Here is a 22,810-nt window from a genome sequence, read left to right as displayed (position 1 = left end):
ATTCGGGTCGTTTGTTTTTCTATAAAGTACTCGCGTAGCTATAATGATCAAGATTAATGTAAAAATTGGCCGGAATTCTCCTTTAAGTGAAACCAATCATGTCAGTTTTTCTGGATACTGGGTGTTGGATGAGAACACCTTTGTACACTGGCAGTTTAATTTTTAACATATTGAATATTGAACTTCTGCTCATGAGCATTTCCCAAAATGTGCTTTGGAAGCACACCTCCATTCACACCTCATCAGTCAACAGTTATCCCGCTATTGTTTGTACTAGAGCTTTAAGACTGTGTAGTTTTTTTTTTTTTATATTTCAAAGCCTACTTTTGTGTGATAAGTGCATTTTGTCCATTATCTATTTAAAGCTCTTGATATTCCGGTCTTCGGGAACAGGAAGGCCGGAGGTTTCGTTCTGTGTGGTTGAGCTCTGTAGCAGTGCTGAGAACCTAAATTAGAATGTGTCAAACTGAATTACAACACTGTTGCTACAAAACTAAAGCCAGACTGAGATGTTGAAGGGCCAGGGTTGTCAATTGATATTGGCATATCACAGGTACATGGGGTTGGAGCATTATGTTTAAGCTTATAAGTATAAAATAAATCCCTCTAATTCAGTAACATTAAAAACTCTTAATGTAATTCCGAAAGTGTCATCATTATATACATTTTTAGACATTTCCTTTGTCTTTAAATACCTCAGCATGTGAGCTGGCAAGGTAGCACGTCACAGTTAAACAGACATTGGTGCTGTTTAGAAGAATGATGGTAAATATCTTTATCTTGTTGTGTGTGTCCTTATTCCTGATTAGGGATGTAACGGTATGAAAATTTAACCTCACAGTTATAGTGACTATTATGATGTAAATTATCACGGTTTTCGGTAGTATCGCGGTATTTTTAAAAGTGTGTTCAGAATGCACTGATAGGCCTACCCAAGCTGAAATAGTTTCAAAAAGTGTAACAGTGTTTATTATATTACAAAAATATAGGCAATAGGCTTGTAAAAACTATTGAAAACTGGCTACTGAAACACTGGCCCACTGTAGGGTGTCCGGTAAGAACTTGAACCAGAAATGTCTGACTTTGAGATCCAGGAAGATTTATTTACAATTCCAACATGAAGTTAACTATAAAGTTGTATTACATGTGAAGTTGGATGTGGTTCTGAAATATAAGCTAATAATAATGCACATTAATAAGCATCTGACTTACTATAAACATTATTTACCAAAAACTAAATGTTATAGCCACCAGCATATAACAAGAAACAATACTAAGAATTACATTAATTTCTCTGTAATAATTAACATAAATGTAACATATTGCTCATTAACACAAACTGAGAATAAGCCACATCTATTACAGCACATATATCCATAACGGAGCAAACAGTGTAATACACCTTTAATAGCTAAGCACGTGGCTCCACAGGCTAGTCTGTTTACTGGCATTGCATGTTGTTAGCAATTTCCCTAACACAACCTGAATATCAACACATGGCTGCACAAGTAATATTAAACAATCTGCACATCTATCAGTTATGCACTCAGAAACACAGCAACAGAAATATTATCAAGGCGATAATGTATCCCTCTCACTCCAAATAAATGTCATGTCGTAGGCCAACACGGGTAAAACTTAATCCACATTGTAGTAGAACACTAATTGAAATATGAATAAATGTAGCTTAAACATTTACACAGATAATAAGACAGTAAAACCCATGACAGTTTAGCAAGCTACAGAATAGTTTTAACTTACGTTCTGGGCTACACACATGACTTCAACAAGTCCGAAAACGGGAAAGGGATGATAAAGAAAAAAGTCTGTTTACAGCTGTTCTGTCCCATTTCTCCTGTCTGAGCGTGAGTGATTGGCAGGAGATCAAAGCGATGACTCTCGTCAATGATTGGTCAATCATCTCAGGAGAGAGAGCAAGTGTTACTGTGCTGTCATCTCCTCCTCACGCCATGATTCCAACTTCAAGAAACGCACTGTAGGCTACGCAGTGTGCCCGCACGGCAACTTCAGGAGACTCCGATGAAGCTGGGAATACGCGATTTCCACACCGTGGTAATCCACCGTGATAATGATATTTTAAATGAAAACGGTAATTGTTATCATCAACATGTTTACCGTGGTTTACCATAACACCGGTTATCGTTACATCCCTATTCCTGATGATAACTGGCTAAGCATTGATGCAAAAATATTGCATTGAGACATTTGCAATACGGCTACAATGAGACTGAAAGGCAGAATGCTGTTGAATTTTCTCAGACTGTTAAGCGTTAGTCCATCAGAATGAAATAGCTAGGGCTTTATTAGCGCAGCTACATCTTACCAACATTGAGCAGCTTAAAGTGTCTCCATTTACTACATCCTGTAATTAACTCTCAAATTCCACTTACCTTACCAAGTGTCTCTATCGACTGAAGCCTTGAATGAACTCTGTAACACCATTTTACTTTACCAGTGACAGGTCTTTACCTCGTCTAACTTGTAGATACCACCGTGCAATGCAACTACATGACATATTGTGTGTTACTTCGGCTGCTGCACTCACCATTGCTCTCACATGCTGACTGCAGCAACTTTGCTCCTGGTGTCTGAATATTGTTAAAATACATTCTGGGAACTACTGAAAATCTATGACTGAAGTTATACGAAAATGAGGCCGGTTGAGTAAAAGTAAAAGTATTTCACCGCACTTCATAACAAAAAAACTTATGTAATATAGTGCTATATGATGATAAGAATGTAAGAGTGTCTAAGGGTTTTCATTTTAGTAAAATGTGTATTGTTTACTGTGGGATTAGTATGTGTGACAAAATAATCTCAACTCAAAGTACACTTATTGATATAATTCTGAAAGTTAAAATATGTCCTGTATTATTGTGGGATAAAAACTTTGAAAATCAATACATAAATTGTTTAAGAAAAAAAAGTATACTTATCAGCTTTTCCAACAGTCTTCATCAGCAAATGTGAAAAAGTAAGGATTAAAACAGGTTGTTAAAAAAGACCCTCCTTGTCTGTAACTGTAGTTTTTCTTGGATGAGGGCCAGGGAGAAGAGTTTGTAGGCCAGATCAGTGTATGAGATCAGTAGATGGGTACAGGCACAACCTTCAGGTAGACAATACAATAGGTCAGTCTGCTTATCACCTGAATCAGCCAACAAGAGGAACTGCAGCTTCTGTTGCACTGAAGCAAAAACTCTGCCACTGAGAAGGACCGCTGTTGTTGTTTAACCCTCGTTGCCTCTTTGTGTTCTTTAATGTCGCTCCAAAGTACAGGGCAGGGCTTCTGTTGTGACAGCTCAGCTTCAAACGGCTGAGTCTGCACACTGTTTACAATCGCACTCAGCCTTCCACATACAGAATTCCACCTGGCTGCCACGATGACATTAAAGGAGAAGGGTGCTGAAGGAAACTGAGACTGTTTTACCTATTCAGCGTATAATAATGTTGAGTCCACTCCTTTACAGGGTTAGCCCAGTAGAGCCCTGTCTAGCCGTTATTCAGTATGAGCTGAGTCAGCATGTGGCAGGAGTCTGTGAGGAAAGTGTTTGATTTACAGTAAGGCAAATGTCCTGGGCTGGACAGTGCTGAAAACTGGTAAAATAATCTAGTAATCAAGGTCTGGATCGTCATATAGTCGGTTTTTAGCTTTTTTCTTTTCAAAGAAAAACATTTTCTTGAATGCGATTGATAAAATAAATCCTAACTCTTGCTGTTATTTTTTTATTTTACTTTTTTACTTATTTCCATTTGTCAACCCAGATTGTGATTTGATGTATTTGTCACCTGAGCTTTTATCACTTACAGCTTTATTATTTGATCAATGAGCAAAACGTGGCTCAGAAATAGTTCTTGTCATGCGTTTTGTTCAATAAGAGCTATTTTTGTCCTTCCACTCACACAGCTTTGTTGTCGGCTTCAGGAGCTTGTTTAAAGGCTGTCAGTCATGCCGATGTTGATTATACAGGCTTGCTTTCATTGTTTCTTGCCTTATTCTCGATTTAAAGAACATTTGACCATATTATACATTGCTAAGTGATAGGAGAGATGCCGTTTTTGCCTTCATGTTATTATTGTTATCCTATAGTATAAAAGCCACTGTCTCTGATTGACAGTATCAAAAAGGAAGCTTTGTTCTTTTTAAGGCCATGGCTACCATTAGTGGTTGGTCTGTAGTTAAAGGAATTCCCACTTCAAAGGGTTGGCTGTGATATAATTTTCGAAATTTATTTTCCTATTTCTTTCTTTCTGGAAGAGCATTGAGGTCAGCCCAGGTGTGCCGTGATTATCACCACCAACTGGCTAGAATTTGATATTGTTCATGTTGAATCAGTTTGTCCACTTTTACAGCCAATTTAGGTAGTAAACAGCCAACATTTTGAATATTTGTAATTTTGTAAATGTATGTTGGTGCCTAGCCTGTATTGGATTCCTCTATATAGTATTACAGAGTCAAATACTGTAGGTTTTATAGCGAAGTGAAGTCATATTCCATTTAGGGCTGTACGATATGAGGAAAATATGCGATATGCGATAACGTTGTTGAATATCGCGATAACGATATTACTTGCGATAAATAAACGGATATTAAAGTGTACTCAGTTCTACATTTCTGCTGCTTTCAGTATTATGCTAAAAAACAACAAATTGCTTGTTGAATTTAAAACTAATGAAAGGAAATCATTTTTCGACATTCTTTTATTGAACAAATTGAACATTGAATTGAATATAAAAGGCACCACTAAAAAAATAATGACAGTTTCTTTTTAAAGTGCAGTTTTCTACTGATATTTTCTTTCAACTAACACAAAAAAAATCTCTGAGTGTCTATTGGATATATCGCAGCCTTTCGCGATATGTATATTGCACCTGTTGATATTGCGATGACAATAAAAAAAATATATTGTGCAGCCCTAATTCCATTTAAAACGCAATAACACCCATGACACAATAATATTAAAACTAAATATGAAAGATCCGGATCCCCCAAGCTAAGCTTAACTAAGTAATTTTTTCCTTCCCAATACATTTATGCATACTTTTTGAAAGCAGCTAATACATTTTAATCAAACATTAAGAGCTCTCCATCCTGCAGGTGTTGTATTATCGCCATTTAATGTGGCTAAAAAGTTTTGAGTCTTTTTAGATTGACCATGCCTCAGTAAGTTTAAATATTTGAAACTACTGTATATTGAGATTGGCCTGTTTGCTGCTGCCTGACTGCCTGCTTTGCTCCACCACACAGTGACTCCACAGCATACCTGATGAGTCAATATTGACTGTTCTCAGATTGTTGGAGACCTGCCAGCTGCAGTTGTTCATTTAGATCCAAGGCTTAATTGTTAAATAGTGGCAGTTTTTGGTGATGTTTATACAAAGTTGTCCTGACTCTGTCTCTTTTCATTAAAGTGTGGAGGTGAAATTACTGAGACCACTCACTTAATCAATGTCAGGAAAGTGCCTGGGTGAATTAGCTCCTTCAGCATGGAGAGTCAGTTTGGTTTAGTGTTAGAGCGGGCAGCATTGGTTTCTCGGCCTGTGCTAGCTGGGTGGTCTGTGGGCAGATGGTGGGATTGTACTTTTTTCCTCTTCCTGCTGAGAAACAGCGAGGATCAGGAGGAGCCCCATCCAGAGCTTGTCCACACTCATTAGGCAGCCGGGCCACAAACAAACCTTCGTCCTGTACTTGTGTCTGTGTCAGTTGGCGCGTCCTGTACTTGTGTCTGTGTCAATTGGCGTGCGTGTGTGTGTATGTGTGTGTGTGTGTGTGTGTGTGTGTGTGTGTGTGTGTGTGTGTGTGTGCGCGCGCACTTGCTGTAATTTGGCTTTGCTTTGCCATCGAGCCCTTCGCCCCCTCTGTGCTGCCTCATCGGGAGCATCAATAAGACAATAAGTGCGACATGTTTGAGTATGTTGACTCGCCACATGGAGCACAGGAGCTACTCAGGCTACTGATAATGCCATATGTCCACTATTGCCTTTCGTCCTATTAAAATGTAGGGCAGTCTGGGTGTCACAAGCCAAACATTTTCTTTTTTTTATTACTCTTCCCATATACAGTTTATAAGTGGCAGTCGTGTCATAACTTAATCCCCCTCTGGCTTTATTAAAGCAACACAATTATGTCAGTGAGCAACTGATGCTCCCACTCCCCTATAAATAGCTAATCACATTTCAATATATGTTTACTAGTTGGGTGGGGATCCTATTTTTCTGTTGTATAAAGAAGCGAGTCTCCTGCAGCCAATGGGCCAAAGAGCTGTGAATGCTTGTTAATCCGGCCCGTCATGGTTAAAAGTCTCCTGTGCGTACGTCTCTCCCCCAGGTCGTTAAGGAGGTTAAAGGCGCAGCTCATTAGCAGACGGCTCCATATCTGCCAGGCTTATTCCCTTTGAACTTCCTGGAAATGTTTTGATCCCTGCAGGCAGTGTGCAGTGATTGGCCCGATGCTGCTGGGAGTGTCCCATCTGGCCCAGAGAAGTCAGTGTATCTCTGATCCAAAAGCCATCGTTACTGTAAACCGCCTGTTCTGTTCCTTTAGCATGTCACATTGCTGACAGGATTTGCATAGCGAGACAGCTCCTAAGATAAAAAACTCACAGTACATTGAGGTTTCAGCCTTAACCCTCCCAATGACACAGGATCACCTTTGTCATGTTGAAGGGGCAAGAAAAAAAACCAATCTGCACTGCAAAACAATCAGTTTCCTGTACAGTGCTACTTTAATACAGCATGGATTTTGGCACCTTTAGTCTTTGTGATATAAACTTATATTAGTTTTAGTTACAGTTTTTGTTTTTTGTGAATAAAGCAACAACAGCTGCTCACATATCAAAACTGTCATCACATCTTTACATTAAAATAAGTAGGGAGGGACTGCAATGCACTCAGAAGGCAGATGCTCTCAAAAAAAGCAAATTTTGGAAAAGAGCAACTCTCCCTAAAAATGAGGAAGGTTCAGCTTGTAAAAATGAAATTCTTTTTTCCATAGCCAACTTATCATGATTAAAGAGAAGCTGGATTTCATGCCATTGAAATAAGGATGTTTGCTGTTTTCCAAAACAAAAGCATTGTGGTAGAGAAATGGTGAATACATCTTCTTGGAGCAAATTAAGTGGTGTGATCAGATTCAGTAAAAACAAAATGTTATACCAACAACAAACTACATGTATCCAATACACTTTATATAATATTTTGCCTGGAAAAACGCTGTTCATTTTGTTTTCACGCTAAAACATCTGCCTAATTGATGATGCTTTTTAGTCTCACTCGAACTTTTATGACTTTTGTTTCTGTCTTTCAGTCACAGCTCTGCTGAGGAAGCTGAAGCAACAGTCCAGGGAGACTGTGGAGGACAAGAGGCCCAAGCTGCTGAAAGCCCTGAAAGAAGTACGTAGGCCTTACTCAGTTCTCTGCTCCTAATGTCTCAATGCCACTCATCTAGTTTCACTTGTGATTGAGTTTTTGTTGTCTTCATTTGAAGCTTGGAGACTTTTACTTGGAGCTTCACTGGGACTTCCAAAGTTGGGGTGAGTCAAGCAACACTTTATGCTGTTTTATGATTGTGGCAGAAAACATAATTGTTTCACAGACATTATCCAATCTGGAAATGAACCATGTGTTCTCAGTAATGGTGTAGTCTGAAACACCAACAGAAGAATGTGTTACAGACGGTAAAATGTGATGGAGTCTGTCTGGTTAGTGTTTGATCTGTGCCATAAGGGACATTGACTGTCGGAGTCAGCAGTGGCTACAGGCTGAAAATGACTCCTCCTGCTGGACATGAACTGACACACCATCCTCTAATGTCAACCACGCTCCTCATATAATTATGTTATATACATACATACATATCTGCTGATACCTGAAGCAGAATTTGTTTTCCAGCTGCACTAAATTTATACATAATTTCACCTGATAAACTGTTACTGAATGCAGATGAAACATACTATATATATATATGTGTGTGTGTGTGTGTGTGTGTGTGTGTGTGTGTGTGTGTGTGTGTGTGATTAAATGTATATGCTGGTGCTGGTGTAGCAGCATTTGCTTAATCTGCACAGGTCCAGCCTCAGAATGTGAGCCAGGACTGAATTCTGTGTACTCACTGTGTCTGTGTTAATTATTGACAAGGGCAAGATTATGTAATGGAGGCATGATAGCAACTAAATGTAAACTGGTTGTGTACACACAGTGTATTTGTAAATGGAAATTGTGTAAAAAAAGTAAATTGTTTGTAGGTTAGAGAGCTGAAGAAGTATGTACTTAGAGAAGCATATGTTTTAAACCAGCCTCACAGATCTGAGACTGTCACAGGGATTTCCTTTTTTTTCCCCAGTGCAGTCCTTCAAACAATTATTTTGGACTGGTAAAATACCTCTAGAGTTTTGAGCAGTGATAGAACAGTGAGGGAAGTTTCTTGCTTTTTAGTTACTTCAGTTATTAAATATTTAGCGACAGAACTACACGTTATACGGCCCTCTAGTCTACAGAGCTATATGCTACTGAGGCTTTGAAGACGATGGTGGTCTTCATTATTGAGTGAGCTTTCTAAATTTAGACATTTACATGTCCTTACTGTATCTTTTCATGTTTCAGTGCCTTTGCTCTCCAGAATCCTGCCTTCAGATGCCTGTAAGATCTACAAGCAGGGCCTCAACATCAGGCAAGTCCTGTCTTCAAGTCCTTGTGTTGCATTTAAATAAAGTGTATGATGTTTGAAGACAAGGAAAGGCAATTCTACAGCTGCTTTGTAATTGCAATATATTTTGTGGTCTTGAGTCAAACAAGAAAACCAACTTAAGGAAACCACGTCAAATTAAACAGTAATTCTTTGAGAAAACCTTTTATCGAGGCACTTTGTTACTTTTGAGTCTTCACTAATTCATCTATCATTTTGTGCTGCCACATATCAGCCTCTCCTTTTTCTCCTCTCTCTCTCTCTCTCCCCATTTTCTTCCCTCAACCTATTTTGGTTAACTAGAGTGTGAAATCAGTGCCTGGCAGTATGAGGAAGCTGAACGGTGCACAGAACTTTTACTTCTGTGTTTCAGTTCAAATCGGAGTCCCATAGAAGGCGAGTTACGGTAATATGCTGCCTAGCTCAATTACAAAAGGCGTCAGCAGAAATTCATCACCCTCTGACGCACACTGACACGTAGTCACAACAATGAATCTACAGCTGGAATCCACGTTGCTGTACTTCATGGCCTTGTGGGCAAAAAGCTTACACCAAGTGGCGTTCCACAGTCTTGAGGTTTACAGCTCTCATAGCTAAGGCATACGCACAGACATCAACTTGGATTCCAGTTTTATTACTTGGTTATATGTTAGACAAACTAGGGCAGCCCTTTATCCAGCACAGAAGCTTCTATATTTGAGTATCATAACATACAGTCAGGTCCATAAATATTGGGACATTGACACAATTCTAATCTTTTTGGCTCTATACACCACCACAATGGAGTTGAAATGAAACGAACAAGATGTGCTTTAACTGCAGACTTTCAGCTTTAATTTGAGGGTATTTACATCCAAATCAGGTGAACGGTGTAGGAATTACAACAGTTTGTATATGTGCCTCCCACTTTTTAAGGGACCAAAAGTAATGGGACAGATTAACAATCATAAATCAAACTTTCACTTTTTAATACTTGGTTGCAAATCCTTTGCAATCAATTCCAGCCTGAAGTCTGGAATGCATAGACATCACCAGACGCTGGGTTTCATCCCTGGTGATGCTCTGCCAGGCCTCTACTGCAACTGTCTTCAGTTCCTGCTTGTTCTTGGGGCATTTTCCCTTCAGTTTTGTCTTCAGCAAGTGAAATGCATGCTCAATCGGATTCAGGTCAGGTGATTGACTTGGCCATTGCATAACATTCCACTTCTTTCCCTTTAAAAGACTCTTTGGTTGCTTTCGCAGTATGCTTCAGGTCATTGTCCATCTGCACTGTGAAGCGCCGTCCAATGAGTTCTGAAGCATTTGGCTGAATATGAGCAGATAATATTGCCCGAAACACTTCAGAATTCATCCTGCTGCTTTTGTCAGCAGTCACATCATCAATAAATACAAGAGAACCAGTTCCATTGGCAGCCATACATGCCCACGCCATGACACTACCACCACCATACTTCACTGATGAGGTGGTATGCTTTGGATCATGAGCAGTTCCTTTCCTTCTCCATACTCTTCTCTTCCCATCACTCTGGTACAAGTTGATCTTTTTCTCATCTGTCCATAGGATGTTGTTCCAGAAATGTGAAGGCTTTTTTAGATGTTGTTTGGCAAACTCTAATCTGGCCTTCCTGTTTTTTGAGGCTCACCAATGGTTTACATCTTGTAGTGAACCCTCTGTATTCACTCTGGTGAAGTCTTCTTGATTGTTGACTTTGACACACATACACCTACCTCCTGAGAGTGTTCTTGATCTGGCCAACTGTTTTGAAGGGTGTTTTCTTCACCAGGAAAGTATTCTTCGGTCATCCACCACAGTTGTTTTCCGTGGTCTTCCGGGTCTTTTGGTGTTGCTGAGCTCACCGGTGCGTTTCTTTCTTTTTAAGAATGTTCCAAACAGTTGATTTGGCCACACCTAATGTTTTTGCTATCTCTCTGATGGGTTTGTTTAGATTTTTCAGCCTAATGATGGCTTGCTTCACTGATAGTGACAGCTCTTTGGATCTCATATTGAGAGTTGAAAGCAACAGATTCCAAATGCAAATAGCACACTTGAAATGAACTCTGGACCTTTTATCTGCTCCTTGTAAATGGGATAATGAGGGAATAACACACACCTGGCCATGGAACAGCTGAGCAGCCAATTGTCCCATTACTTTTGGTCCCTTAAAAAGTGGGAGGCACATATACAAACTGTTGTAATTCCTACACCGTTCACCTGATTTGGATGTAAATACCCTCAAATTAAAGCTGAAAGTCTGCAGTTAAAGAACATCTTGTTCGTTTCATTTCAACTCCATTGTGGTGGTGTATAGAGCCAAAAAGATTAGAATTGTGTCGATGTCCCAATATTTATGGACCTGACTGTATCAACTACATCTATTTGAAGAAGGGTTCCTGCGTGAGATATCCTTGATGTGGAGCTTGTCATTAATCTCTGAAACTGCTCCTGGATGTTTTTAATTTGGTATTCATCTCGTATCTTATCATATCGCGCTTTTGATTTTAGTTCGTTTGACAGATACTTTGCCAAAGCAATGGCACAAAACAGTGTGAGAGACCTTTTTGTGTTATTATGAGAAGTTCTAAATGTTTTTTTCGCTTCATTATGAAACTGTGGCGGCACTGCAATGGTACAATTATTATTTAACAGACCTCTATATGCTTGCGCATGTTTCATGTTGAGTTTTTATAAGCTGCTAGTTCGATCTCTCTGGGCAAACAGCTTACACTAAAGCTGTTGTCTTTCTTGCACTTGAAGCCGAAGTGGTCGCAAACTGGAAGTGAACGCAAACTGGCGCTGCCTATCCTGCCCATCATTCACTGCAGTAGTTTCCGGGGCACCGTTTTTTTGCATTTTTACTTTTTTTTTACTCAGTAACGGATGTGATTTAAAATGCAGCAAAGTACAATACTTCAAACAAAACATACTTAAGTAAAGGTAAAATTACAGATTTTAAAAACTACTTTAAAAAGAAGAAGTACACAAAAAAAAACATACATGGCAAAGAAAAAGAGAAAAAGATTCTCAAAATGTGCTGTTGGTCTCCCATGGCAATAATTACCATACACATTGTCTTTAAACTCTCAGAGCCAAGGTGTTGACATCCATCAGAGTTTTTTCTTTTCACTTTACAGTTTTGACACTGTTTGCTGGTGTCTTGGATGTGGCCAAGTTTGGTCGGTGCAACTCGTTTTCTTTTTTTCTTGTTTGGCTGTTTTCTCCTTTCATGTATCTGAAGTACCCACACTAAATCTCTCTCTCTCTCTCTCTCTCTCTCTCTCTCTCTCTCTCTCTCTCTCTCTCTCTCTCTCTGTCTGTCTGTCTGTCTGTCTGTGTAGATTGGACACTACCCTGATAGACTTCACAGACATGAAGTGTCAGCGTGGGGACCTCAGTTTCATCTTCAACGGCAATGCCATCCCCTCCGAGTCTTTTGTTGTGCTGGACAACGAACAGAAAGTCTACCAGCGGATACACCATGAGGTGTGTGAGACATGCCAATATATAAGACTGAAAGATTGCGGCCCCTGATTCTCTCAATTCTTTTTGTCTACAAAATGTTAGAACATCATAAAAACAAAAAGGTTTCATATTTTTCCAGAGCCATATTCAAATATCTTATTCAAATAAATATTTTTAGCTCCTACCGCATTTCTGAACTTTTGGTTGTGGGGCTAAAACTGTATGGTTTGTTCTGATGGTGATGCCAAAAAATGCTGTTTAAAATCAAAAAGGTCTATGATGAGTCTTTTCAGTAAGCGACATGGCAGTGTTCCTTCATAGTTTGATGTTATGTGCGAGTGGAAAATGTGACCTGACGGTGAAACTAAACAAAAGGTTATGTCACCACTATCATTTCAATCAGCGTCTGGGGAGCATGAATACTCATGCAACATTTTTGTGCAATCTGGCCAGTAGTTGATAAGATATCTTGCTCTTTATCAAAGATTTAGAGGAACCGACAGACATTAAAGTGATGGTTTCTTTCCACCACATACTGAGTGTCCATACCTTTGTTGATTCAGGAGTCGGAGATGGAGACAGAGGAGGAAGTGGACATTCTGATGAGCAGCGATGTGTACTCCGCCACGCTATCCACCAAGTCCATCACCTTCTCCAGGGCGCAGACCGGCTGGCTGTTCAGAGAGGACAAGACGGTTGGTGTCCGTTGTTGTATTTGTATTGTTATGATATTATTACTCCCACCACTACAGCTTTTCCCAAATCAGCTGTGGGTCACAGAGTTTCACCTGGATGTAGAATTTCTGGAATTTGTAGTAGCTTGATCCAGACAGAAAGTTGGGAATTTGATCTATTCTCTCGGTAAGGCAGGAAATGGAAGGTACACAGATATATCAGAATGTATATTACAGATTATATGTAACATACCACAGTTGCAATATATGATGTTTTTCAGCTAGTTTACTCAAAAGGATCCCAGACTGTTGACCCCTTTACATGTCTGACCTGAAAAACAACATGGACAAACTAAAAGCCATAATCGGTCTGGTCTGGTCTGGCAAGTGCTCTGACTCTGTTAGATGCCTTGTCTTATGAAAATCCAAAATATGAGAAATATATGGATTCCTGTACTCATACTTTTTACTTTTACTTTGCTGTAAAAGCAATAGTGCCAGCAAAGTAAAGGATTGCAGATAAATTAGCAATAGTTTGACAGGTCTGGACTGAATTAGAATTGCTTAGATTTTTTTTTTCTCATTTCTTTCCATTGTTTTGGGCAAATAAATTCAGTCACTATTATGTATTATTATCCTGACCTGTAAATGTTGTTTCTCTGTGTCTTCTTGTTATGTCACCTTGTTAGCCTTTCTCTGTCAGAATAGGGCTCTTGTTTCAGAACTACAGCTCTGCTATTCATTGCTGTAGACTGTCCGTCCAGTCTCCTGATCATATTCCCTGTGTTACATCTCCCATACCAGGCAGGAAAGACAGTAAATAAATCAGTGATAACCCCAGGAGGGAACCACAGGTGATAGGCTCAGAGTTAAATAACAACACAGGGCAGGGGGCATGAAGGTGGTGGATGAGTTATGTGGGTATTGCTTTCTGTCCTCTCACTCCTTTGTCCTTTTGACATGTGTTTAAAGGGAAATTGGTGACTCAGCAGGGGCACTTGTCTAAGTGTTTCTTCTACCTCCAGGAGCGCGTGGGAAACTTTCTGGCAGATTTCTACTCTGTGAACGGCCTGGTGCTCGAGTCCAGGAAGAGACGGGAACATCTGAGCGAGGAGGATATCTTGAGGAACAAAGCCATCATGGAGAGCCTGAGTAAAGGAGGAAATCTCATAGAGCAGAACTTTGAGGTGAGTCAGGCTTCAAATATGGCTGTTTGTCACTTGTCATTTCAGCAGGGTGATGGAGGAAGCAGAGAGACTTCCACCAGAGAATCCACAATACCCCCGCCATCATCAACCTTGATGTGATTATTGGGTTTATGGGGCACCACGGAACATTGCATCACGAACATCCTATCGTCGATTGGTGTTGACACTTGCACGTTGACAATATGACATTACATGGCAGCCAATATGATCAACATCCACCTTGACATTCTTAAAAAAAGACAGAATCTTCACTGACTCCCACAGTCCTGTTATGAAACTGAAAGTACAATCTGTACTTTAAGGCAGTTTCTAGTGTCTTCAGCCTCCGGCAGCAAACAATACATCAGGATGCTGTAGATTTAAGAATTTCTGATCACTCTGACTTATTTTATTGTACAATGTTTCGCAATTTCTTATGTATTTCATTAATTGGACATCATTGGCCTTTTTTGACAAAGACGTTCCAGGACCTATGGAACCAAATTAGGAACTAAATGTATCTGTACTGTCTTCCACAGCATCTGAAGTACCCTGAAGATTAGGCAAATTAGAACGCTGACAAAAAAAAAACTGTGGCGGTGTTTTAAACATTCACACACAGAAGAAACAAAAACAGAGTGATTCTTTGAACAGTCAGTGACATTCAGCCTCGCAAAAGCCAGAAAGTACTACCCTCGGAGTAGGGAAGTATAGGTTTTAACCCGTGAAACTATATTACAATAACTAAATTTGATTTAGTTATTGCAATGTATCGCATCTACATATCTCCTCCTTTCAAATATTCTCATTCAGCGATGAAGTTTTATCAGCAAAACCTGGTTAAATTTGTAAAACTGATTTTAGTTGCCTTCTTTTGGGCCTTTTGCTGTGACAGATCACAGTCACAGACATCATAAATCTTTGTCTTTCAAAAAAGTCCTGGAGGTTTCCTCAGAGTGAAACATAGAAGAAACGATGGCTAATAGAGTGCAGCTGGACACTTAGACCAAAGATGCACATGTAAAGTTTTGTTAAACTTTGTGACTCACTGCGAGGAACTTCGATAAACATCCTATTGACTTATACCTGCAGAGTAACCACCAGTCCAGTCCTGAAACTGTCCTGTCCTGCTGGAACCTTGGGGTAGGACATGAGTCTCAAACTAAATAAACCCCCCAGTTCTCACTACTGTATCTGTACAAAGATAACTCCTGTAGAAACAGCATGGACTTCCTGTCAGACCCTGTCAATCAACTTTGCATGGTTTATTGAAACATTCCTGTCTGACTCCCCGCTGTTGTAACTTTGATGTTTGTTTTCTTCGGTTTCGCACATGAAAACAAAATGAAAAGCTGCCCCCGATCACTGTTACAGGTCATTCCATTCTCATCCACTATGTATGGATTTGAGTCCCAGCACTGCTACCTAGTAGTAAAAGCTACAAAGCTGCACCTTCACATTCACAGGGATGACTCTCCCACCCACCATCCCCTCATAGTATGTTCCAGACTTTGCTTAGCAAGCCCTGGTCTAAACACCGACAATAACGCCAGTCACACAGTGAAGTCAAAGCCTCTCAACACTCAATGGGTGCCTTTTTAACTGCTCGGTTGTTTTTTGTTGCCCCCCCAACCCCGTTCTGTGCTGGGCTTTGTCTCATCAGTGTCCTCTGTTGTCTGTCAGTGTATTTACACTCATTTAAATTAGTGCCTACTCATGTTTAAAGTGAAAAAGCTGTGTTGTAGTGGGTCTCAGTGTCGATGTGGAAATAGTTTTTCCTTCCGCCCCAGCGGAAAATCATACGTGGAAAGTGGGTGAGCAGAAAATAAGCAGCTGGTGTGACGTAGCTGTGTTTACCACAGCGAGGGAGATCTGTAGACACAGGGAAGCATCGAGGGCTTTTGAACAGGGCTTGACACTATTGATCACATGGATGAAGGCTAAAACCCCTGGTGCCATGGAATGATGGAGGGGTGGAACCGGCATACCAGCAGATCAGGGCCTCGGCAGGCTGTGTGTACTCTGTCCTCGTCACAACAACACGCCAGAGCTGATACACACGGTGAACTAAGATACCGTCTCCATTTGTATTCACAGGACACACGGCTGACTCTTGGCACAGCCAGGTGTCCTGTCATCCACAACATTTTTCCACATTATTCTGCCCTACTTGCTTATTTAACCACAGCTTACAAAAGCAAGGTCAGCTGGTGTGTTTGAACGTTGGCAAGAACTGCAAGATCATTTTAGGTGAAAGTCAGTTTTAGGAGAAACAGGATGGAGCTCGCTGCAGTTCTATTTCAGGGTCAGCACAAGCAGATCCAATCTTAAAGTGACGCTGAAGAAGAACTCTTTACACTTTATTTCCTCAGAAAGTTGAGATTATTTGAAATGAGGAGGAAACTCCTACATGTTTTTATCTGGTTGACTTTTTATTGTCCATGTTCTGTTCAGTCTGTCTTTTTGTCCATCTTGCTGTTTGTGCCCCGAGTTCTTTCCTCCAGGCTTTTGCTGTAGATGTTTTGTTAATGCATGTAACGCTACACACTTACTTTTTGAGGCAGCTAAGAAAATAAACAGAAAAAGAACAGCAACAAAAGATAAATACAGAAACTGTTTGCCTCAATTTGTAAAGTACCTACCTCAGTAAACATTCATATTGAGCTGTAAATGAAACAGACAGTCTGCAGTCTGAGGTGATGTCTTTACTTCTTTTCTTTCTTACTGTTTATTGCTGCTGTATTTGCAGTAATTTATTCCTGTAAAGGATTAAGAGCAGAAACACTGCTGTTCAGGAAGTAAGTGCAATATGTACGTAGCTAGATTAAAAAACACTGAAATAGTATCACGTCTCTGGTATCAGATGTTTAGTGGTTTACTAAATTATAGTAATTCAATTACGCTTTATTTGCAAGGCTTAAAAGGCCAAACTGAGGTTAGTGATGCACCGGGGCCCTCTAGTGGCCTGTGCTGATCATGTCATCGCTGTGGGAATAAATCAAGACATACTGATTAAATGTAGAGATTCCACTTTTATTTTTTTGGGCTGACAGCTAGGTGAGAAAGGAGGGGAAGACATGCAGGAAATCGTCACAGGTTGGATGCGAACCCTGGACCTCTGCGTCAAGGCATAAACCTCTCAGTACATGTGCGCCTGCTCTACCCACTGGACAACCCGGCCACAGATTCCACTTTCTTAACTGAGGTCTTCATGTGACTTAATCAGGTTTACTGTTGAGTGGAAATTGGCAGTGCAGATTTTACAAAGAAACAGATAGGTTAAGCATGTTAGAATATTCTCAGTTTAATCAGGAATCGTATTTTGTCTGACATCAGTGTGAATTTTAACCATTGTTTTTTATTGTTGTTTTTTTTTCTTCTGTGTGGCCCTGCAGTAGTTTAGTCTTTAGATCTGCCCTTAACATGTTTTTGTTTTCTCTCTGCTCTTCAGCCAGCGAGGAGGCAATCTCTAACTGCCCCTTCACCCAACACTATATCCTGGGTAGAATACATCACTGCTGACAATGGAAAGTAGGTTTTACAGGGGAAGCCAGACCATTGAGGAAAAATATTATGTTACAGTCACATATTGTATTTGTGAATCAAGGAACAAAATATCTGATTGTCCTTTAACTAACTGATTAATTAACCATTCCTTTAGTTTCCCTCTCTAAAAAGATGGAAAGTTAGACTTAAGATTAAACACATTTCAATAGGAAATATATTGCTGCATGATTGTTTGTATTTATGTAATTTCCATACACATTGTAGACTATGTTGTCTTCTCGCACACGTCACATGTAATATTATGTATGTATTTTTTCATTTTACAGAAGAATACATATGTAAACATCTCAAGTTTCAGTGTCACAGAATGTTTAACTTCACTTTTCAAGGCCAGTTGTTTCCTCTGACAGATAAGAGTCACGATCAGTTACTGCTCAGCAGAAAGAACACGAGTGACAGAAAGCAGAGCGAGTTACTTCCATGAAAATAACAAAAATGTCAATACTCATCAGCTGTTTTTAGTATTGGGAAAAAAAGTACAGTGGAAGATTTATGCATATTAAAAAGCAGCTACATTCTGACAGGTTGTTGTTTCTCTCTGTCTGCTCAGAGCTCCTCATCTCGGAAGAGAACTGGTCTGCAAAGAGAGCAAGAAAAACTTCAAAGCCACAATAGCCATGAGTCAAGACTTCCCTCTGGGCATCGAATCGTGAGTCTTCTCTTTTAACTTGGCATCCAGACTGTTATTAAAAAGAACTAAAGGCAGCCAATATTCCCTCTGGTTATTTTCTCCTGGCATGTGCAGAGTGGTGATAAAAGGGAAATTACTTATTTATGCAAATGGCAGAAAAACCTTTTTGTTGGAATTGATTCTTTCCTTTACATTTACTGAAAACTCAAATTTTGTTTTTGTCTGTCTTTTAAAGCTTTGAATTTATTTATTTTAGAATTATTTTCTAATTACTGATTGTTTGTGTACAACAATGTGTTAGAGTTCTGTCCTGTGAAGCTTAAAATGGTTGATATAATTGGGTTGATATAAGCGGCAAATTTAAGTTAAGTTCATACTGTTGTATTGAAATAAACAATTATTAACTAATACATCTCACAACATATGGAAACATCTAAGAACTTACCATTTATAACCAGTAAAATAAGCCTTATATATTTATTTTTTTAATTTCTGCTGTATATATATAATATATATATATATTTTTTTTTTTTTATTTCTGCTGTATGTTTATTTGTGGGTAGTTTCTTGTCTGTAACCTGTCACCATTTGTTGTTTTTGTTCTCCACCAGGTTATTGAATGTTCTGGAGGTGATTGCACCCTTCAAGCACTTTAATAAACTCCGGGAGTTTGTTCAGATGAAGCTCCCCCCTGGCTTTCCTGTCAAACTGGGTAAGTAGATGTAATTCTCCTGTGTAAGATTGATAGATTAAAAGGAATTTTTTTCATTCGATATTTTCTTCATTTAAAATATGGAAAGAAATCAGACAATGACCAGTATACCAAAAGTAAAAAAAAAAAGCATGCCTGTAAGATTTCCAAAGATATAATTCATAATTCTGCTTATGTCTCCCTGCAGACATCCCTGTCTTCCCTACGATCACAGCCACCGTGACGTTTCTGGAGTTTCGATATGATGAGTTTGATCAGTCTATTTTTACCATTCCCAACGACTATAAAGAAGACCCTAGCCGCTTCCCTGACCTTTAACCTCTCGAGCTGGAACAGGAAACAAACGTGCAGCAAGACAACATTATGCTACAAAACATACATTTCGAATTACAAAAGAAAAAATGGAGGGGAAAAAACAGCAGTAATTGTTTCTTGACAGTTTATGGATTTCCATTGCCCATCCCAACCCTGAACACAAACCGCTAGACGACCCGAATTGACATACAGGACTAAAATGGCGTCATCAGAGCTGAGGGAGGCCAACTGTGACAGAGAGGTCGACATCTCTTCATAATAACAAAGTGTTTGGAAGCTCTTAGATTGGGTTAAATCCAGCAGCCGAGGCAGAAAGTGCAACTAGCTTGGAGCTGAGAGTCTGAACCTGTCATCAGTGAGAGGGCATTAAAGTTAAAATGAGTGACAGCGGAGTCGGTGAGTTTTCTGTACATGGGCTATGAGTAGAAGACAAACAACCAGTTCAGTCGATGCTATGTATTTAAGTATGTAAGTAATGTTTATAAAGGGAATGTGTTTAACGTACCTGTAGTAAAGCACTGATATTACTGTGGGAGGAATTCCACAAAAAAAATGGAGTAGCATCACTGAGCGTTCACGCAGTGATGCACTATTTAGAGCCACTACAGCCACTCGACATTCAGTTCAGAATTTATAAACACTCATTTTGTGATACTCAACCCTTAAATCCTGCATTTGAAATATTATAGTTTCATTGAGGCAAAGCTAGAAATGCTGCAGTTTTTACGGTACCACAAAGTTTTCTCTTAGTTGTTTGGAGTGGCAGCACGTGTAAGTAATGATGTCTTTTGTTTCATACTACACCTTTGTAAACAATGTAACAAACTGTACAATCGTGCTGAAAGAAGAAATCTGGAGATTGTATAGGAAGTAGATATTAGGGAATGAATGACTTACTACAACATTCATGCCATTTTTACACTATAACAAGAACCAGGCTTTCCCCCTGCACAGAATGTAAATACATGTTTTATGAGCTTTTGTCTTTTATGTTCTCTTTTCTTATTATTTGTGCTGATGAGTTTAAGATGCCCTCTGCAAGAGGAAGAGTTGTGGAATTTTGTTTAATGTATCATCACAAGTTAATTGAGAGTTTGTTGATTTGTAACATGGTGGCAGTTGCTATTTTTGTACATACTTGTAATGTTTTAAAGGAAAAATGAATCTAATAATTCTTCTGTCATTCTTTCTCTTTCGACTATATCTGAAAAACCTTTTGAACCTCCTCCAGATGTGTTAAACCAACAATCACCTCTACAGGGTGAAAAGCACAAAGCACCAAGCTTCCTCCTGAAATTAAGTCCAGGTGTTGACTGGAGGCTGGAAATGGTAAACTCTTAGGTGTTGTGCTCATGTTTGTTCGTTAACTTGCCTGGCTGCTACTGGACTTTGAAATGAAGGTGTACTACACATATTTGGTGGCTCAAAGTGTTGTTAAATCAATTAGCTTTTTTTACATCTATATTCAGTATCAGTATAACCAAATACAGTACATTTCATTTTTCACATTACATTCCTCCTTACGGCAAGTGCAGCTAACGTTATTGGAAGTGTGCCTATTCACTGTCAACCCTCTTCATTTTATTTCATGCTCCTTCCTGTTTTCAGCTGCTTCAATTTTCCATGTTTGCAGTAGGGAATTCATCTACATGTCCGTTGTACAGCAAAAACTGTATAAGTCTGCGACACTATTTTCATATAAAATGTATTAAAATAAAAATTCCACATATCTGAGTTTGGACTTCCATATTTTTTCACACCCTTAATTTACTGTTACTGATTGAAACCTTTTAATTGACAGAGAAGGGATTAAAAAAAACATTCAAATGTCGCAAAAAAGTCATAGTATATGAAGTATGTCATAAGAGAATTCACAAAAAGTCAGTATAGTATGTCATAAAAAGTGCTATAGTACAGTATGTCATAAAACAGTCATAGTATAGTATGTCATAAAAAAGTTATAGTATGTCATAGAAAGTGTTATAGTATGTCATAAAAATGTAAAAAAGGTTTTAAAAAAAGTCATGTTATAAAAAGTTTTTTAAAAAAGTCATGGTATAGTATGTCATAATCTCGCATTGCCAGACCTACCTCCACAGCGCTGTATGTGAAAAATAAATAATAAACGTGGACCTGTACAGTGTCAAAATAAGGGGTAAAAAACCCTCCACAAGTATTACAATTGGCACATATAGGAAAGAACGAACTATAATAAAATGTGGCCATTCTTGATTGCGCATTCTGAATTCACAGTCTTGAATGCACCACTCCCTTGTTGCCAATTTTTCAGAAAAACTTAAGCATCATTAGTAATTTAGTAATAATTAGTAATAATTGTGTTTTTGGCTTAGTGTCTCCAGCCATGATGCGATGAATCCTCCTGCGGTGGTATTTGAGTGACTTTAGGTTTGGGTATGTACCCTGACAGACATCACATCGGTATGATTCAGACTGTTTGTGAGTAAGCAAGTGTTTCTGCAATCAGATAGCGTATGAGGGTCTGTCGAGTCCACACAGCATTCTGGGATGGGAGAAAAACATGCTCTGGTCTATTGGCATTTCTTTAAACTAATCACAATCGTCTCGGGCGGCGCTACGCGCCGTACGGAGTAACGGCGCCTCTGCAAAATAGCCTCGGGGAGGAACTTGTTTTGGTGGAACGTGTACGTTCAAAAGTTGTTTTAGTCATGCAACAGAAAACTCAGATTGGACAGATAGTCTAGCTAGCTGTCTGGATTGACCTTGCAGAGATCTGAGAAAAGGTTAACCATAGTCATAATAATAATAATAATAATAAAACGACCAGAGTTGAAAATGCCAACACAAAGGCAACGGATATCTGGCCTAAATAAGTAAAATACAGCGGAACTTTATAAAATGTAATTAAAGTCATAGTATAGTATGTCATAAAAAAGTTTAACAAAAGATATACTAAAAGATTTTTACAAAGTCATAGTGTAGTATGCCATAAAATGTTATACCATTGTATGTCATAAAAACATCATAGTATAGTATATCATAAAAAAGTACCTTTTTGCGGTTGTATGGCTCTGCTAACCAGTCAAGTTGCAGTTTACATTCATGTCTGTCCAGACTTGCATAATATACAGTATATGTAGTGGAGACTTTGAAGCAATTTAACAAAAGGTATTACAATTTTTGCTGATTACTTACACACTAAAAGTGAATGCTTAGACAAAAGCATCAAAACCTCAACCTTTTGTAACCATGCCTTAAACAAAGGTACCAAAAGTACGAACATGTTTTCGGCTTTGCACTTTGTTTGCAATTCTGCAACACACTTCTTGCAGAACACTAAAGACTGTTTCTTACATTAGACAGTTTTTTCAAGAATGAAAAAGTCTTGCAATCATTGGGAAAACACTTCTCTTCAAAATGCAAAACTATCTGAAATTGGCAACACACCCACACACATGATCACCTTGTGTGCTGCCAGTTTGCAAGGAGTTCTCCATCACCGTGCCACTCTAGGTCCCTACAATACTGCAAACATACAGTAATCACATTTCTGGATGCACTACATAATGTAGTTGTACAGGAAT

General features: G+C 39.0%; 1 protein-coding gene across 1 annotated transcript in view; it reads left to right on the top strand.

Moving 5' to 3' along the window:
• LOC144523337 (ankyrin repeat domain-containing protein 13C-like) overlaps positions 1 to 20,979 on the top strand; it is a 41,301-nt gene extending 20,322 nt beyond the window's left edge. The window contains exons 4-13 of the mRNA XM_078258834.1: positions 7,325 to 7,410; positions 7,505 to 7,550; positions 8,620 to 8,686; positions 12,038 to 12,182; positions 12,725 to 12,856; positions 13,861 to 14,022; positions 17,474 to 17,553; positions 18,140 to 18,238; positions 18,832 to 18,932; positions 19,120 to 20,979. Of these exons, the coding sequence (XP_078114960.1) occupies positions 7,325 to 7,410; positions 7,505 to 7,550; positions 8,620 to 8,686; positions 12,038 to 12,182; positions 12,725 to 12,856; positions 13,861 to 14,022; positions 17,474 to 17,553; positions 18,140 to 18,238; positions 18,832 to 18,932; positions 19,120 to 19,250 (1,049 nt within the window). The 3' untranslated portion in view covers positions 19,251 to 20,979. The remainder of the gene's footprint in view (positions 1 to 7,324; positions 7,411 to 7,504; positions 7,551 to 8,619; positions 8,687 to 12,037; positions 12,183 to 12,724; positions 12,857 to 13,860; positions 14,023 to 17,473; positions 17,554 to 18,139; positions 18,239 to 18,831; positions 18,933 to 19,119) is intronic.
• Positions 20,980 to 22,810: the final 1,831 nt, after the last annotated feature.

The sequence above is a fragment of the Sander vitreus genome, chromosome 9 (genome assembly GCF_031162955.1).
Source record: "Sander vitreus isolate 19-12246 chromosome 9, sanVit1, whole genome shotgun sequence".
Taxonomy (NCBI): Eukaryota; Metazoa; Chordata; class Actinopteri; order Perciformes; family Percidae; genus Sander; species Sander vitreus.
This window is presented reverse-complemented; position numbering and strand designations above follow the sequence as displayed.